Below are 19455 nucleotides of genomic sequence, written 5' to 3'. Positions count from 1 at the left end.
TGAAAATTTCTTTCACCACCTCTAAGTTGAGTGCCCCTGTACAAATGTATGTTAGTGTGCTTGACTATAACGGTAGTATGCCTCTAATGAATATAAAGAAATTCAGTTAAGGGCAATTCTTTTCGACAAGTTTCATGGAAATTAAAGGTTTTTTTTATGAATGATTATTTTTAGAATGGAACAATCTAATTTTATACATGAGTATGTACAATGCAGCATGGTAGAGACAAAACTACAGTAGAAATGTTCCTACAACATACTTCTTTGAAGACCGTTTAACTGTAGACTTTTTCTTCCCCTTGTCACTGGAATCACTTTCAGCTGCATTTAATCTCTCAGGTTCCTTTCGGAAACGCCCTGATCTTCTTATTCCATATACATCTGGATTGTCTTCCCAGCACTGAAAAAGTAACAGATACATACACGTATACATATAAACACTCAACAGTCTTTAAATAAAACTTTTTGTATGCATATTGAAAAAGGTAAATGAAAGTATTACATGATGTAAGAAAAATCCCAAGGAAAAAGTATAAAAATATTGTTACCAGTCACAAATATTATTGTGCTGAAACTTGTTCATTTGTGATGGATTTCAGGCTCTGACTAACGTAAGTAGTACATTGTCATTAATACAGAATGGCTAGTGCTTTGGAGTGACAATTCACATTTACAGTGGAAATTATGCCATTCCATTACAAATGTGGCAATAGAAAGTGCTAGTAGAATGTAAATAATTTTGTTGGGATGTTACCTTCGCTTCTAAATTACTGTCATTTCAACGCTGATTTGCAAATTTTATCACAAATCTTTCGGGACTGTAGGTTTTCAAATTCTGACTGGATTCATTTCTTCAAATGCTCAACAACATGAATTCTGATTGAATAAAACTCATGTTTTAGTATTCCCCAGACTGAAAAATCCATGGGTGTGAAATTTAGGGATCATGGTGTTCATTCAATAGCACAGTACCCCAACAGCAATCCATTCATCACAATTTTCATTGAGAAAGTCTCACAATTACTCCATAAGGCAGGGGTGCTTGATCTTTTTGCCTCATAAACTTTTCCTTAACTGGCTGGAGATGCTCAATAAGCAGACAACTTTCTAGTTCTAACAACCTGAAGCATATCTAGGTAATTTACAGGACTGAAAATACTGTTAAAAAATAATGCCTGATCACCCCACTGCCGACAATCCCCACCCATACAGTCTCTCCAGGAGAGTTTAACTCTGTCTCCATTGCTACATAATGATTTGTAGAATCCCAGTGGACACAGTTGTGACTGTTCATTCTGCCATTTGCCCTAAAATTCACATTGGCTCTCCAAAGAATACTTCTGTAATAAGTGGGATTGGCTTCTTGTTGGACTGTGTACAACTCGCAGAATTCCATACACCTTTACAGATCATCTACATTTAGGTACTGAAGAGTGCAGTATGCGTAAATTTCAGCCTTTTCTTAGTTCTTTGTAGACTTGTTTTTGCTATTCCATACTCTTTGGACACTTTTGTTTGGGATTTAGTCAGCGTCAGCAAAAAGCATTGCATGTTAAGATTCTCTTCTGTAGTAACAAACTTTAGTCTACCTGAACAAGGAAGCTCCACTATCGACCCAGTCTCTTCAAATCTTCGTTGAGACGGAGGTTGGATGTTTGGAAAATGTTCCACGAACTAATCAGAAACATTACTCTAATTGCCATGTTTCCACCTTATTTGTAATACAAATACACACTGTTCTGTGGTTGTCTTTCTATTCATTGTTTCTCAGGTAACAATAGACAACATAACTTCAAACTGCTAGTGTCAACTGACTTATGGGTACTATGCACTAGTCAACTTCACAACAGACTACCACTACACTAGGAGAAACAAAGTACAAGAATGGCTAGCGACAACTGACTTATGGCCTATTTCATAGGTACGGTAACTGGACAAACATTATCTGCACTGAGAGTGCCAGTTTTGCTCTAAATCATCAGCATTTCTACATTAACAACAAGATTTTGTAAAAGTTAGTCATTACTGAATTATATTGGACTCGGAGTGTATGCAGCGTGTGCTGAGTTTGCAGACCTTGATATGGATCACAGATAAATAAATTAAATGGATCAAAATTTGTGATAGATAGCTGTTCCATCAATAAAAAATTTATGTATATTAGAACGAAGTGCAGATAAGAGAGAAGATAGGGAAGAAATGAGAAATGGATAGCAGGATGAGCTATTGCAATCAGAAGTGCATAAACCTAATTTTCCGCAAATTTACAGGAGACAAAAAGTTCAAATGACATCTTACTAAATTGTAATGGAAGAGTTTTCATTTTGTTTGCTCTGTGGTATAGTTTTATAAATTCCATTTGCACAGTTCAGTATATCACTCATCTCCTAAAACAGAAACTTTTTGAAGAATATGGTTTGAGCGCCTTCAGTTGTGACTTGTACCTTTGCACCAAATCTATGGGGACTTATACCATTTTCAGAAATAATGCAAGTCTTTAAAATAAGAAAGTGACTGTACCTTACTGACACTATACTACATTAAAGAGAAGACGAAGATTTTAAATTATTTTTATACTACTCACATCTGGAAGAAGCCTAATAACATTATGAAAAGCAGTCCAAAAACCACAAGCCAATAATGCTTTGAAATCCTCTGGTATGTACCTTTTTATGTAGGTTAAATTCATAATAGTGCTCTCGATACTTTGTTCAAACTTTCATTTTTCGTGGATGCTAGCCTGATGGTGTTTTCTGGTGTGTCACCTGGGAGAGCATTCCTGATGACACCAGTTAATATTATGTTAAGGTAATGCAAATGGAATACACCAGGAATTAGCGATTGCATAACAACAACATTTTTTCTTCTTCTAACTAGTGAGGAGGATCCCTAACTCAAAAAAGGCTTCAGTGTATTGTAATCAGTTTCTTTCATGACATGTCAATCCTTTTAAAGTCACATAGAATTTCCAAACTTTTCTTGCAAAGAAGATCCGCCACATTTTCTTCAGTAACTCTATCCACTTCAAATTTTTTTTCCATAAGGTTCTTTCACCATGATCATTACATCATGGGTGTACCCTGCACATATTTCAGACAGGATCTAGTGACGTGGAAAGTACCTTTTTGTCAAAGATTTTCCTGTATACTGGCTTTTGTACTATAATATCAAGAAAATGAGCAGCCTGGTATATCTGATTTTTGAATCAGCATGTTTGTTTTTGTGCAGGTGTCTCTCCCTGTTGTTGTCATCAATAAAACTAGAGAATGAACAAAGCAGTTTTAACAATAGTGATTACAAACTTCTTACTAATACCAAAACTGTTCATACAATATGCTTTACAAATAAGAAGCATTTTGTCCACAGATTAATGGGTGATACTTGTGGGTTAAGTATCTCATTTTCTGCTTGTTTGTATCTCCTACTGTCTTTCTTTCTGCCTGCTTTGCCAGAGTGATGATAATGTTGGTGGAGGCTCGATTACCCAGACCTCAGTTGTACAAGTTTGTGATAATCTGAATTGTCAACTGTGAGCAAATATCTTTGCAGTCTAGTCCATGCATGCACGGATATGGTGCTGGCATTACCTGCCCGCACCACCTCTGCCATCCCAATGGATCAAGGTATTATTGAAACATTAAAATGACTTTTTAGAAAACAACTATTACGCTGACTGATATCTGTTAATGGAGATAACATAGAAGTCATTTTGTTAATTTTCAAGTACGAAAAAACTGTTTACATCAAATGACAATTACCAAATATTTTAAACAAAATTAAACTATAGTCACTGTCTTATTAAACTTTTGTTAGGTATTTCACAATTAAGGTTGCAGTATTTTAGTAATTTTAAGAAAATATGTATGTATGTATGTATTGTATGAATATGTGTCTCTAATCTCTTAATAAATACTGATTTTTGTTGATTTTAATAAGTTTAATTTGTTTTTGTTATTCTGAACATACATCTAGTGTTATCTATTATTCCTACAAAGATAACTATACGACAACTTATGCAAGTGACAGAGGTTATCTTTCTAGACTTAATACTAAAAAAATTTCTCTTCTGCATACATTCGGTTGTCCGGATTTTGGAATAGTCAAATGACTCACGTCTACAATAATCATCCATATTCCAAAATTCTCAAAGAATACTCTCCCTTTCATTGTCTGTGAAACATTCTTTACACCTAGATTTATGTTCATTCAATTCTTTGTATTGTTCGACTTGTACCCGAGTTCCACCAGCTTCAATTTTTTGCTGCTTTCTGTTCAGTTTTATCTCTCACAGTTTCCCACTCACATCTGGCTTTTTCTTTCTTTGTTTTACTGTTGCGATTATTTGTCTAATTTTCATCATTCTGTAGTGAAAACTGGAATATTCTCTGAACATCAGAAGACATGAACCCAGTGAAGTACAGTAAAATAAATGCCTCTAGGCACACAAGTACAATCAAAATGAATGAGTTAGGAATATTGCTGTATGACATACTGATCCCCACAAAGGCAAAAGAAAGATGTCCTGTTAAAAATTACTTCCTGAAATTGAATTTTCTTGTTTGCTTGTTGACAGCTGTCACTATACTATTCTTTGAGACCATTCACTACTCATAGGCACTTCCAATTAACTTCTTATATTGAAGAATAAGGCTCTGTATTTACTCAAATGAAACACCAATAAAGCACATGTTCACAACTTAACCAACAACAGTCTGGAATCAGACAACCTAATAATAATGGAGGGTCAGTAAAGACATACATCCCATAGCTCCATGGAATTTGGCAAGTGCAAAAACAACAGTAAAGGTAACAATGGCTACAAGTACATGTGAAACACTGTACCAATTTCTACCCATATAAGAAAACTGATGGATGGATGGGAGGTTTCAAGTCACTTACACTGATTAGCCAAAACATTACGACATTGCCACTGTGGGGATGGATGCCATCTGGTGGCACTGCAAGCATGTGACTCAGTAATGAAAGTGTAAGAGGAGCAGAGATGAATAGACACACATTTTAGTGACAATACAGACCACAAATTGGGAAATCCACCGACATAAGTAACTTTGACAGCGGGCTGATTGTTATGGACCAGCACTAATGAAGCTGGTCAGCTGTTCACATGCCACTGTCGTGAGCATCTGTGGAAGGTGGTTAAAGAGTGATGAAAACATCAGTACACGACAAGCGGTTGGACGTCTTTGGTTTTGAAATTGTTAGTTCATCGTTTTATTAACTATGCATGGATGGGGCACAGGCAAATTAAAATGGACTTCTTAGTTTCTGGATAGAAAGAATTTCTTTGAATAGGATTATATAATATGTTCTCAAATTAAAAATTAGCATTAAGGATGGACAAGTGGAATGAGCTTTTCTGTTGCACAAAAAAATAATAAAAATCTGAGATGCTAGACTTGGACTTGAAATACATATTAAACTTGGATAATGAACAGGAATGTAGACAGAAACATTCTTGTTTAGTAATGTGTCCTTGTCGTTTAATCTGCTATCTGATTTTGAAACAAACTGTAAGTCGATACAAAAATGGAGTTTTTTTTAACACTATAATTTCACAGAGGAAGGCCACACAAAACCTTTCGACTGTATCGCCTACCTCTGAGCTGTTTCTCGATCTTGAGCTTCTCTTCGTTACCTGCTTAATGTCACTGGCTTCTTCCTTCTTGATGGTAACCTTCTCGCAACTAAAATCTTTTTCAGAGCCAGATTTCTCCGATTCTGACCCACTGCCACTACCTGAACCTGATTTTGATGACTGCGAACAACTAAAAGAGAAAAGTAATTTTTATTACCATTTTGTTGACATAAACAGATAATGTATTGCATAAATGAAATTATTTGACAGTTTAAAGCTTTACAGTTAGAGGCTTTACCTGTCCGATCTCGATCCAGACCCAGATTTAGACGAACCGGCACTACTTTTTGATTCATTTTCAGATGCTGACCCAGAATTCCTTTCAGACTCAGAAGCAGAGTCTTGTGGACTATCATTACCAGAGTCCTGCAGAGGAAACAAACATTAATTTTCTATAGCTTCCAACAAAATGTAGCTACGTTTTAAACTTCCACTATGCTCTATACACAACGAACAAATAAAATTTTGAACACTGCATGTTTCACAACTATAAACAGGATGAATTAAGATGGGTTATAGAAAACAATGTGTCAATGTGTACCACTATATGACATTCACAAAGGATGCTCTTTTACAAGAAATGAAGCACTTGTGTCTAGTTCACAAGTTAATACAGGTAATTTATTTGTGAAGTGTTTCAGAGGTTCTGAACATTGATGTCAAGCCACGGAAATGCCATGCAAATAAAGCTCATAACACATATGAATTCAGTACACTTCTGCTAACCTGAAGCATCAAAGAAGCATTAGGTAAATTACAAATACAAACTTTAGCATTTAAAAAAACACACACACGCATACATTGGTGCACACCACTTTCCATCTGGTAACCACAGTGTTATTTACACATGGAAATTGGCAAGCCAAGATCCTATGAAGTCAGGTATGCAACCAGAAGAAATGCCAAAAATTGTATTGCAGTCTTGTTTTCAAGAAGAACTAACATGCTATATCAAATATAGAAGTCCGAAAAAGGTGAGGAGCCACTGATTCCATTCATCAGCTGCCTCTAAGTGAAATACAGATTTTCACACAACAGACTTTATGGAGAAAGGCCAAATTAGTTACTTGAGACTCAGAATATTCTCTCTCAACATCCTTATTGTGGCTAGAGATTCAGCAGTAAATGCTGAAAGGCTGCGAAAGCAATGACATACATCTGAGTAATGACAAAAGTTTGTTGTCGAAATCCATGGCAATATGGCCAAAATTTAGAATTACGGCCTGGAAAACTTGAATTTATATAGCAGTTAAAAAAAATGGTATTTATTGTACATAATCAGCGAAGAAAATTCAAAGACATAGGTTTTAAAAAGAAACCTCTTTTAATCAAAATACATGGGGAGATAAAAACAAAATTTGCAGAATCAAACCATACAGAACTCCTATACGGCATTGAAAGTAGTATCCGCATCTGTACTCTGCAATCAACTGTAAAGTGCACTACAGAGGGTACTTTCCACTGTACTGTGTATTAGGGCTTCTTCCCACATCATTCAAGCACTGAGCACTGGTGGAATGACTGCTTAAATGCTGTGATTCCTCTAATCTTGCCTTTGTGGTTCCCATGGCAGTGATACATAGCGGGTTGTATAGTAAAATTGTTAGCAGGGTTTTACTGATTTTCAGAGGATCGAATTCATGACATTCCCATTGCTTCTTAGTTAAACTTGTGACATCTTGAAAATGTGCTACAACAAAAAACTTATTTTTTTAATGCACCTACATGAAAATACTTGCAGCATTTATTTCGCTCACAGTAAATTAATATTATTACGCTATTTATATTAGCTATTATGTATTAATGTAACATGGGAAACTTTTTGGCTAAAAAAAAACCAATTTAATTGTCCTTAGTGCATTTAAAATGAGATTAAAATTCTGATAGTTTTATATTAATTATTGAGAACCTTTGAAGAAATACCTTTCCAAAAAAGATATCAATTAAAAAAAGGAAGTGAACAGAATTAAAGGAGTATGTGTTCTAACTGATACTTCTACAGCAACACATTAGATGGCAGAACTGTTGTAGAGTGGAGCTACAGTTTAGATGTCGTTTCCATGAGCTGTAACACCTCATATAGCTCTGTGATAACGAAGCCAAATTTCTCACTCTGAACCTGCGCCTCCCCCCCCCCCCCCCCCTCCCCACCAAAGATCAAAAACCCAGTAGTAGAGGCTGTTCTATCATGGCTTTCACAGAAAGATATAAAATTCCCCAGCTTAATGGGTTCTGGTGAATCTTTATACATATTATTAAATGGACTCCTGGATACAACATTCTTGGGGGCAGAGTTACTTGCCACTCCCATCTAGAACTGCACCTGACTGACACACAATACAAAATTCATGACCACACACTCAGTTTTATTACTTTCATGATGACCTGCTCATTTTCATTACTTTTTCACGACTTTCATGACCAGCACACACACTGGTTCAGTACCCAGTCTCCGGTTTGAACACACAGTACTCATGTGTCAAGAAAGAAGTATTATTAAATACAAACAAACAATAAAACCTATACAAAAGGGCATAATCAACCAGAAGTTGCATTGTAGCTATTTATTTACAACTAGTTTTGATAATACATTACCTTATGAATGATATAATCAAGTCATACTGGCTTACTATGATGAGCCATTGTCATCACATAAAATCAAGTATTATGCATTTTATGAGATTTTTGCAAACATCACAAGACAACTGTTACACTAAAATAATACTATCAAGTCAGTCATCATCATATGAAATCAAACATTAAGCATTTTATGAGATTTTTGCAAATGTCACAAGACAACTATTACACTAAAATAATACTATCAAGCCAGTCACCATCATATGAAATCAAGCATTAAGCATTTTATGAGATTTTTGCAAATGTCACAAGACAACTATTACACTAAAATAACACTATCAAGCCAGTGGACTTTACAGTAAGCATATAGATCATTCCATATCAAGTGGTTTAGTGGTTCCCACCATACCATCCCGGATTTTGTTCTAATTTTGTAGGCTGTGTATGTTACACATAATTCTTAGATCTCAATATACAGTATTTGTCCTTTAGGACTGCCTAAATTTAGGTTGTTAAAATCTAGCAATGAGGGTAGAAAGTTTTTTTATTTTTAAGGCGACATCTTGCATTGTATAGTTAAGCTACGTCCTACAGAGTTGGTACATTAATACAATAGCTTGAGTAGCATTAGGGATACTATATTACTTGGCAGTAACATGTCATATGAAAGTTACTTTTGTCCTTAAGTTTTGTACACCACTGTATAATAGTCACCAGAGCACGGCACTCAAAGTTGTCAAGAATTTCAATTTAATGAAAATTCTCAGAATCCATGTGAAGTTATTTCCTAAAGTAATTACCGCAGAAAGCTCTGTTTTGGACAGTTTTTTAAAGTTTCCTTGCAAGATCTGTAATATTTAGCATTTACGAGTGGACAGTTATTGAGGTAACAGGAGACAAGTTTGTTCCGTCCTTCACATTTAGGTGACTTTAAACTTCTGTGTCTCAAAAGGGCCACTGCTAATGCAGTCTGCTCAATGTTCATTAGAAATGATATGTTTTTCTTCATAAGGTACCTTAATATCACTTTCATACTCTGTCAGATATACCCAAAATGAGTTAGTTTCATGCTCATGTTCTGTGGATCATGTGGACAATAAACAATAATGGTGTGGAATGAGTCTTTTACATACACATGACAACTTAATGTACAAAATCGAAAAAGCTTTTTTACCAAAATATCTACAGATGTGAAATAGTAATTCCTACCTATCACCTTTAAACATTACACTAACAGCAGTTCTTTTAGAGAATAGGAGTTGTCAAGAAGACTGTTTGTTTTCAAATTTTGCTTTGCTGTCTATCAGACACTTTATATCCATGGATAAGTTATCAAAAATTTTGGCTGCAGCATTGTGTACCCCTTTCTGTGCTAAAGACAATCTCAATGTGGAGAAAAAATTGAGTCATTTTTTCCTTCTGGTTTGTAATTATGTACATCATCCTTTTGACCTGCAGTGGATTATTTACAACATACTTCATTAGAGAATAAATATACTGTGAAGCAACAGTCAGACTGCCCAAGTCTTTAAACAGATATCTACAAGATGATCGTGAGTGTGCACCACATATTAATCTTACCGCATATATTTAAGCAAAGAAGACTTACTTTCTTTCTTTCTTAAAGATTAGTTATCCCAGAACATTTCTCACATGACATTACTGAATGAAAATAAGTGGAATACTTCAACTGACTGAATTGTCTCTCCCCAAGATTTGCAATGATTCTAAATGCAAATGTGGCTGAATTAAATTGTTTTGGGAGTTCTGAAATGTGCTTTTTCCAGTTTAAATTCTCATAAATACAAACACTGAAGAACTTTGAAGTTTCCACCCAATTTAATATTTTCTCACCATGTGTACCACTTATCATTGGTGTAGTACCCCTAGATGTGCAGAACTGAATATGTTGTGTCCTTCAGGGAAGACAATACAGTCAAATGCCTTAGGTACATCACAGAAAATACCAACTGGTACTATTTTATTATTTAATGCTTTGGCGAGTGAACACTTAAACGACATTCTCAGTAGAATAAATCTTCTGAAATCTAAACCATAATTTGCTGATGATACTATTGTTGAACAGGTGAGAAACTATTCTATATTATGTCACTTTCTCACAAATTTTGGAAAATGATGTCAGCAGTGAAACAGGACTACTATAGTTATTGATATCTCTCCTATTGCTTTGCTTGTGGAGGGGTTTGACAATGATATATTTCAGTCTCTCTAGAAAAATACCTTGCATTAGTGATGCATTACATAAATCAGATAAGACACGGCTTAGTATATGGGAACACATCTTTAGTACTCTATTGGAAACACCAACAAAACCAGATGAGCTTTTATTTTTGAGAGAACGTATAATTTTCTTAATCTCAGAAGGATAAATTCCCAAGGAAGAGTTACATCCAAGATTGTTCGCAGAAATTTTTGTAAACAACCCTGGAACTTTTTAATAATTTTCAAGAAACAGACTGCACAATCTGCTTTTCTGTACTGTTAGCTATTTCATCAGTACAGCTTCTGCTGTTTGTGAGGAAAGACATAGTAGTAACAAAGTATTTCTCCAACAGCAGTGCATGAAAATGAATTTCAGTTTCAAATTTTTGGAACTTGTCTGCTTAGTTCAAGTTTGCTATAAAATTCCAGATTATTTTATTTTGCACTGAAATTAAGTTTAATTGTTCTTATCGGCATTGTTTTATATTGTCAGAGAGGCTTACATGAATGTCTTATTGGCTCTGTAGTCACCTTTGACTTTCAGTCAGCCACAAAGTTGAAAGTATTATGTGAATTTTCTACTGAAATTTTCTCAAGGTGCACTGACCTGCAGCTGAGTCACAAAGACTTACTGCTCTCAAAATGTGAGTTTCTACAGAGGCCATGTTGCAATCGTATTTCTAGGAAGAGATTATCATGTTTACACCCCATGAACTAGAGTGGAGCAAATAAACTTAGAAATGTTCGCAAACATGTTTTGCCCAAACAAAACTATGCAAAGCATGTAAAATTGAGCTGATAAATAGGCTCCTAAGTGCTTAGATTCACTTTTTTCTGATGAAGATGATCATGTGGGTGCACGTGAAACATTAGTTTGACTTCTTCGCTTGGCATTTCACCTCTTAAAAAAATTGGTCAGAAAATATTATTTGGAGGGTTATATCAAGTGTAAAGCCCATCATGCACAGAACTTGACAACTAATTAAAGTAGCATTTGGAAGTGGTTTCATCTCGATGAAACTCAGCAGTCCTTAAGTTCAGTTAATCCACAGTGTGTAAACTGTACTGACTACAGGGAAATGTCCGAGCTTAAAGCCAGACCCTGCTTTTTAAGTCACCCTGAAAAAAGTCACATTCTAACATTGGGGCCAAACATACAGTCCGTGAGAAAGACAGCTGCAGGGTTTGGAGTTTTTAAAAGAAAAACATCCAAAAATAGAAAAATGAGGTAGGTATGCTGGCTGCTCCAGGGAGAAAAAGAAAGGCTAAGAAAGGTTCTCTCTCACACTGTCAATTACTTAGTTTTTTGTCAAATTCAGTAGATTCTGTCACAAGTGAAAGACCACGTCTCTCTTCGTACTGTTACTGCTGTTAAGCAATTTGAAAGAGATGTTTATTTCTTATTGGAATAAGTGTGGCCCCAAAATTGGCTTCTTTGAATTCTATGACTGCAGATCAGAGTGGTGATTTATTGTAGAGTCATTCGTAATGTAGTCCGTATGTGTCTAGCAATTCATTACAATGTCAAGACACTGCTTTCTAGTAGCACATTCCAAAGAAATTACAAATTTTTAACGGCTCTGACAGTTATGTAGTACACAATCAAAAGATTGCATTTCATTAGTGTGACAGTTGTCAAGGACAAATGCAAGGGAGTTATAGGTTCCCAATCTGTGCAAAGATACTGCTCCAGATGTTGGTAATTACAAACAGTCGATGCAGATAGATCGTGTATCACTTGAAAATAAACTGACTGATAAAGACTTCACACTGGGCTTGTCCACAAAAATTTCTGACTTGACAATTCACCATTTCATTTCAAGAAATCAATGACAGTAGCTTGAAACTTTGGAAGAAAATCTGAAGTGTGGTAAAGTAATAGCTTTCGGTGTGTATGTGCGGTTGGATATGGGTGTGTGTGCGACGGTATACCTATCCTTTTTTCCCCCTAAGGTAAGTCTTTCCGCTCCCGGGATTGGAATGATTCCTTACCCTCTCCCTTAAAGCCCACATCCTTTCGTCTTTCCCTCCCCTTCCCTCTTTCCTGATGAAGCAACCGTTGGTTGCGAAAGCTTGAATTTTGTGTGTCTATCGACCTGCCAGCACTTTCGTTTGGTAAGTCACATCATCTTTGTTTTTAGATATATTTTTCCCAAGTGGATTGTTTCCCTCTATTATATCCAAAGTAATAGCTTTGTTAGATTTTGCTCAACATTATTGACTTCTTGTTCAGGATTTGTTGCAACATTGTAATTAGGAAAAGTGATGCAAGGTTTTAATTGGGAAAAGTCAGGGTATTGTGGACGTCATAGATTTCTTTGGCTGAAATTAAAAAGCATGTGCATTGTAAGTGATAGCCTCAGGCATGCCACAGTAGCTGTTCATGTTTTTGTGACAGAACTGGTGAACTTCCAGAAACTGACAGAGACTGAATTACAGGAATGTTTGGATTTTTAGTGATGGATCTGCTGCCAAGAATTTGGAATAAAAGCAGAACAAAACTTCTTTGGTAAATTTGACTATGATAGGGTTGGGGAAACTGTAAAATGGTTGTCTGCAATGGCTTCCAGCACATGAAAGAAAACCAAATTCTAATGCTATTTGATTTGTATAGATTTTGTCACAAAAACTTGCCAAACATTAAATTAATTTTTGTTGACAAGGCTCACATAGAATCATCTAGGATAGGCCAAGAAGAGGATTTTCTTTCGCATCCACACTTGCTGTGACATGAGAGAAAATCACATTTGTTCCAACTGACATGCAAAGGATACAAGTAAAAGAAGTTTCTGGCAACTTGCCATCATCAGTTGCCAAACTTTCAGCCTCAGTCCTGAATCAGCCAAAATTTGAAGTTTCCACTTTGTAGCTAAGTCAGTATGTTGTCTGCATTTACTGCAAAAGCTGGTGCTGGTAACATTTGTGAAATTTTACTGGATGAACATAACACTCTGGTTACTTTCATTGATCCTTGCGGTCTTTTAACTTTGTTCCACTGAGCACTTGGGCGGGATAGATGCTGCATACCTGATCAGCATATTTTTGAAAATCTGCCAGTTCCTGAAGCATGCTTTTTGGGGTAGCATTACACATTCCCCAATGTTCTCGTAAAAAAAAAATTAAAACTATTATGACACTGATGAAAAAAATGATCATTTTGTTGACCAGATTCGAGGTTGGGATTCATTTGGAAACCCAGCTGAGCTGAGGTTTGTGAATGTTGACTAATCAGCTAACTGCGAGGCTTGGCAATGCCTTTTAACCAACCCACTGACAGGCTTGGGAGCCTCAAGAGTGCCCGACCTGTGGCTGCACTTGCCTGGATAGTGGACTTTGCTATGTTGATGATGGGGATATCATTTCCTTTACAAAAGCCATCAAGAACTAACGAAAGTTAATGCTAAAAGAGAGCTCCAGGATCATCTACAAACCTCTGCTTACAATGGAGTTGGCAGAATTTACAATTTAACTCAAAATGAACCAATCAGATTTTCAGATAAATTGTGAAGAAATATAATTTGCCATGATGTTTAAAATTGCACTATTTCTCCGTAGCATTTAAGAGGATTGCTCTAGCCATCATAACACATTTTACAATTACGAAACACCGACTGTGTTTTGTGTTAACATACTTTTGATAATTTTGGGCATATCTGAAAGTGTATTAAATGAAACTTAAGTGCACTGTAGAGTAAAGCATGCCATTTCTAACAAATGCTGAAAAAACTGTATTACAGGTGGTCCTTATTCAATAAAAAGACTTTAAAACTGCCTAAATTTCAATGAAAAATTTTCTGGAACAAACTTTGTGCCTCCAATTATATAAAAAAAAAAGACTTGTAAAAATTAAGTTTTACAGATTGTACAGAAAAACTGACAAACATTCCAAAGCAGAGCTTTCTATGACAATTGCGAATGGTAGTAATAAAATTTTAATTGTCATGTAACAATAAAGTAACTAATTATGCAGATACATGCTTGCAGTCCTGGTACACACTGAAATCACAACATCGTTTTACAGTACTGTCATTTCAATGTGTACCAAGACTGCAGATATGTACCCGCGAACAAACTGAAAATTAATTACATAACTTTGTTTTACTGAGATGTCAATTAAGACTTCATAGCTACCTTTGTACTTCAGGAAATAATTAAACCTGAACTTTGAACATGTTTGGTTACAACATTTTTATTGATAACTTTGTGAGCACTTGGTGTGGTGAATACAATATCAAAACTATTAGAACTTGTATTCTTTATACTACTCAAACTATTGAACTAGTGCATCAATTCACACAGCTATTGGTAAACTTAGTCACTCAAAAATAACAAAAACTTTCAGATCATCTTTGTAAAATTTCAACAGCCTTGACTTCAAGGGCACCTAAAGACAAGTACTGCACACTGAGAGCTAAGCATTTATGGAACTACCTGTAACAGGATGAGGCATGCTGAGATTGTTTCTGTAACAGAATCTGAGGTGGTAAGGTGGGGATGATTTCTAAAATTGGATTTTTTGATATCATGATATTACGAGGATAGATTTAAATGTTACAGTGAATACACTATTTGGCAGAACATAACAACTGTCACGATGCCCAAAATGTCAAAATGTCCCCTCCCTCCGTTCCTACTTATGACACTCAGCACATTATGTCGTTCATATGAACATCGATAACTTCGTTTCAATTAAGTATTGCATAATATTGCATTTTTTTGATAACCTGAAATGATCTGAGAGCTGACTTAAATCAGTTTTTAAAATGAAGACTACATCCTGAGGTACAGTAATCAAAAATACTTACTTAAATATGGGAAGCTGTTAAGCCATCAAATGTAAAGTGAGAAGCAAACACAGAATAGTTATGGGTCCTTTTGTGAGAGACTGGCAAATTAGTTAAATCTGAAGCGTGTTAGATAGAAGGATATTTTATTACTGGACACTGAAAAAAATACACAATAAAAAACTGGTATGGTTTGCAGAGAGAATTTAGAAGGAAGGATCATTTTGTGACACATATCAACATTTTGTGAAAACTTCACTCTTTTTCCACGAGTCAAATAAATAATGGCAAACAGTCCTGCAATAATTAACACTGCCCTATAAATAAAAGTTTCGAAATTGGCCTTGTGAATTAGGGAACAGAGATTAGAAAATAACAGGCAAAAGTACCCAGGGCAGAAGTACATTCAGAACACAAAGGACGTTCACTGGTTTGCTGGTAAATTCAGAAGTAGTGTTAACAAAGCCTGTACAGAAGAAACTAAAGGATGAAATTTTTGGAAGGTGGTGATCACCAGTGATGTTCAGATGCACTCTTCAGCTAATCACCACACTCAGCCGTGGTCTGCAAGCACTGTGTTTACATAAAATCTGTAGTCAATACAACTGTTATCAAATTAGCCCAATAACTACGATTTCAACACAATGATGTTCAATGTTGGCAGATTGTAAGATGCCAGTCAGTCCCATGAATTTGATACTTCCAGTTGTTTTTGCTAGTTTTTCACCATAACTTCATACAGTTTTAAAAAGCAAAAAATAATATACATTCATTGTATTTTAAGAGAGCTCATACATATACAAACCTTAACAAGTCACCTATAATGTTTCACAACTACTTCTGATTAAACATTGTGTGTGAAATAGTCAATTTACACCACAGTTTGAGACCTACACATCTTCTGTTTCCCACTATTGTTTACGAACCAACCAGCTCACTATTTATGAGAAAAATGTAATTACGATTCACTTTTTAATAGTATGGGGTTGTTTAAATTTCTGATTCAATGCTGTCCTCCATCTTTTCCTGTTTTGTGCTAATCTTTTCATCTATAGGTAAATACTGCACACAACATTTTCTATGGCCAGTTCATCATAATGCACCCTTTGTCTAATCCTAATATCTTTTCCACACTAAATGCCAAGTTGACTATTCCTGTATGCTATATTCTTTTTCTATACAAAGTAGCCTCTTTCTCTGAATTTATAAGGCCTGCAATGGGTATTAAATACCACCAGTACAGATAAAAACTGCTGTACTTCACTTGTTCAACATTGGCACCAGCCTTCTGTCTAGTAAGACTTCGTAGGCCTCTAACGCCTTCGTAAGTCTCTGGAAGGGGCAACTGGAATTTAATCTTTTTTCTCTATTTACTTTTACTGTCCATAGTCATAAAACACTCACACCTGTAAAACATAAAACCTTAACATTATCTGGCATGTGTAAACCATGCTACCACTACACAATATGGGTAAATACCCAGAACTTCTAGCTTCCTACAGAATACCTTTCTGAAGGAATACAACAGTAGATGCCCAAATTATTAGTGAGAGTGCTCATATTAAAGTAATTTACAGTCTGAACAAATGAAGTCGTTTTCAAAGTGATGTTTCATTTTGACATTGCTACTAGTATCATTATCATCATTTCTGACAAATGGCAGTGTCATTTGTCAGTTATATGCTGGTTATTGTTTGCTAAAAAGTACAGTTTGCAGTGTTACCTTTTAAATATTCCTATTTCCACTAGTTTTCATATCTAAAATAATCAAAAAGTAAGTAATGCCTCTTATTACGATACTTTTGCTAAGTTTTAAATATGGATTAAAATTTTTGTTAACTGCTCAGCATGATAAGCTCAAAGTTGCTCCTTTTTAGAGTGAGCAAGGCCTCAGACGCTTCTCCAACAAAATATAGATATACAGAAACATTGTTCCTGCATTCTGTACATTCCCCGAGACACACAGCAGCTGTTGCAGTGGTTTCAAAACCAATTGTCAACTGAATTAAAACGGACAATAAAAAAACCTCTGAAGCAGATTGTGTAGGAGAATGAGGAAGGGAAAGGATCATCTCTCCTCATACCGATTGTAAAATCAGGGGCATATGCCTCGAAAATCGTTAACTAACTGATATGATGGGGGTATAAAAGTTTCCAAAAGGACAGTCCAGAGGCAGTTGGTCAAAGAGAACCAAAACACAACGCCTCACCAACATCACGCACAAGAAATGACTGCGATGGGCTTGACAACACTGAAATATGAGTGTTGCAGAATGGAGTCAAGTAAGTATAACTTCTCTGAATAGTGCAATTTATAATTCTAATATTTTACAAGTATGCGTCTCCAACGAATCAACATTCCGAACTTTGGTTGAAAACAGTTCTTTTATCACATGACGCCCTGGAGAACAATTCTGTGCAGACTGCCTTTTGGAATGGGTTCAACACCCACTCAGTGTCATGGTGTGGTGTGTCGTCTCAGCCAAAGGCAAACATCACATAACGGTCAATGAAACAATACTAGTACAAGCAAGTATTAGAAACCTGGTTACTGACATGGCCCAATGAATAGTTCCTTGATGCCAACGACTATATTTTTATGCACAACTCGGCAATGTGCCACAATCCCAGAAGTGTTACTGCATTCTTGGCTGATAAGAACGTTACTGCTTTGCACTGGCCAGGGAATTCACCAGACATGAACTCTAAAGAAAACATGGGAGCTCACCAAACAGGTGACTGTGAAGGAAGTGATCACCAAGTGCTAACTGCTTGAAACTCTCATCAGAGAATGGTATCAACTCCAATATCCAAGAAAATGAAAAGCTATTTATAGAGAGCATGCCCCCAATGCACAGTAGCTCTTATTGCAGCAAAGGGTAGCATCACTAAATACTGAAAATTTATCTTATTAGATTTTTGTTAATGCTAATATTACTTCTATGAAAAAGAAAAAATATTTTTGTCCAGATTTTTTGTTGTTTTTATTATCTCAATAGAATACAGATACAATAAAAAATACATGAGACACCTACAACCAACCATTTGTCACAGAAATCCAATTAAACTACAAAAATCTGAGAACTATCCCTAATAACATAGACATCTACTGCACTCATATGCAAGCAGATGTCTATTCTTATGGCACAAATAAGTACCATTCCACAACAAACATCAATGTAGTCGTGTAAATATTAAGCATGCAGTAGGAGATAAAAGCTGCAGCTTTATGAAAGTTATTACGCTAAACTTGGTTCAAAAGTTAATCGAGGGCCATTCCACCAAAAGTGAAACCAATCTCAGAAGAAAATAATCTTTGGGTATTGTAAGTAAATTTGTTGCAGCAGAGTTCATTGTTGCCTGCACTGTATAAGTACATATTGGAACACTGTAATTTCTTTGTAACTGTGGATGCAAACCTATTTATCTGCTAATAAGAAAGTGAGCTCTTTAACATTTTGAGAAAGTACAGTTTCATGGAGCAAATTGGGATCAATTTTCAATACTTGAGTTCCTTTAATACTTCTATCGTGATATGTAGAATTTAATTGTGCTATAATGCAAACATACCATCTAACACAAACAAAAAACGTGTGCTTTATTGTCCCTTTCCGTTACAGTGAATCATAAAAGTTTATATTATTTAGGTAATAATCACACCATATATAAATAATCAGAAATTAAAATTATAATCTTACAATTTAGTTTTTTTTAACTTGTCCCACTATGTCACAGCTTAAAAGACTAGTTTGAAGACATGTTGAAAAAGGTTATTATACCATACTGTTAACTATCTTAGTTGCTATTTTAATAAACTTGAGAAAACTTTTATAGAAGGGATATTCAAAATTTTTACATCTTATGTAAATTTTGATATTTATTAGCTTGTGCGTTTTTCTTGATATCTTCGATTACAAATATGTGAAGCAGGGTTAAAGTGATAACATTCTACGAGGATATGCTGAAAAGTAATGCTTCTGAATTTTTTTGCTCTGTTTTTGATTTAAGTTGACTTATAACCTGTCATGCATATTACTCAGTTGACTTTACCGCTTTGGTGACGCAAGTTGCAACTCTCTCCCACTAGAGTGTTCTGAATTGTAGTGGGTAACATGATGATGTGCAACTTATGTTGTTGCATTAAAGACATTAAGAAAACTCAAAGCACCAATTTGAAGAACTAGTCCACACATAGAGCACCCTCTCCTTCAGCTT

The 19455-nt window shown here is 35.5% G+C and overlaps 1 protein-coding gene across 1 annotated transcript in view; it reads right to left on the bottom strand.

The window, feature by feature from the left end:
• LOC124615656 (chromodomain-helicase-DNA-binding protein 1) overlaps nucleotides 1–6134 on the bottom strand; it is a 78995-nt gene extending 72861 nt beyond the window's left edge. Inside the window, exons 1-4 of the mRNA XM_047143672.1 lie at nucleotides 6108–6134; nucleotides 5895–6022; nucleotides 5618–5786; nucleotides 261–400 (exon numbers count right to left, since the gene is read on the bottom strand). Coding sequence (XP_046999628.1) covers nucleotides 261–400; nucleotides 5618–5786; nucleotides 5895–6022; nucleotides 6108–6134 — 464 coding nt within the window. The remainder of the gene's footprint in view (nucleotides 1–260; nucleotides 401–5617; nucleotides 5787–5894; nucleotides 6023–6107) is intronic.
• Between the last annotated feature and the right edge of the window lie 13321 nt (nucleotides 6135–19455).

Source organism: Schistocerca americana, chromosome 5 (assembly GCF_021461395.2).
Source record: "Schistocerca americana isolate TAMUIC-IGC-003095 chromosome 5, iqSchAmer2.1, whole genome shotgun sequence".
In the NCBI taxonomy this organism is placed as follows: Eukaryota; Metazoa; Arthropoda; class Insecta; order Orthoptera; family Acrididae; genus Schistocerca; species Schistocerca americana.
This window is presented reverse-complemented; position numbering and strand designations above follow the sequence as displayed.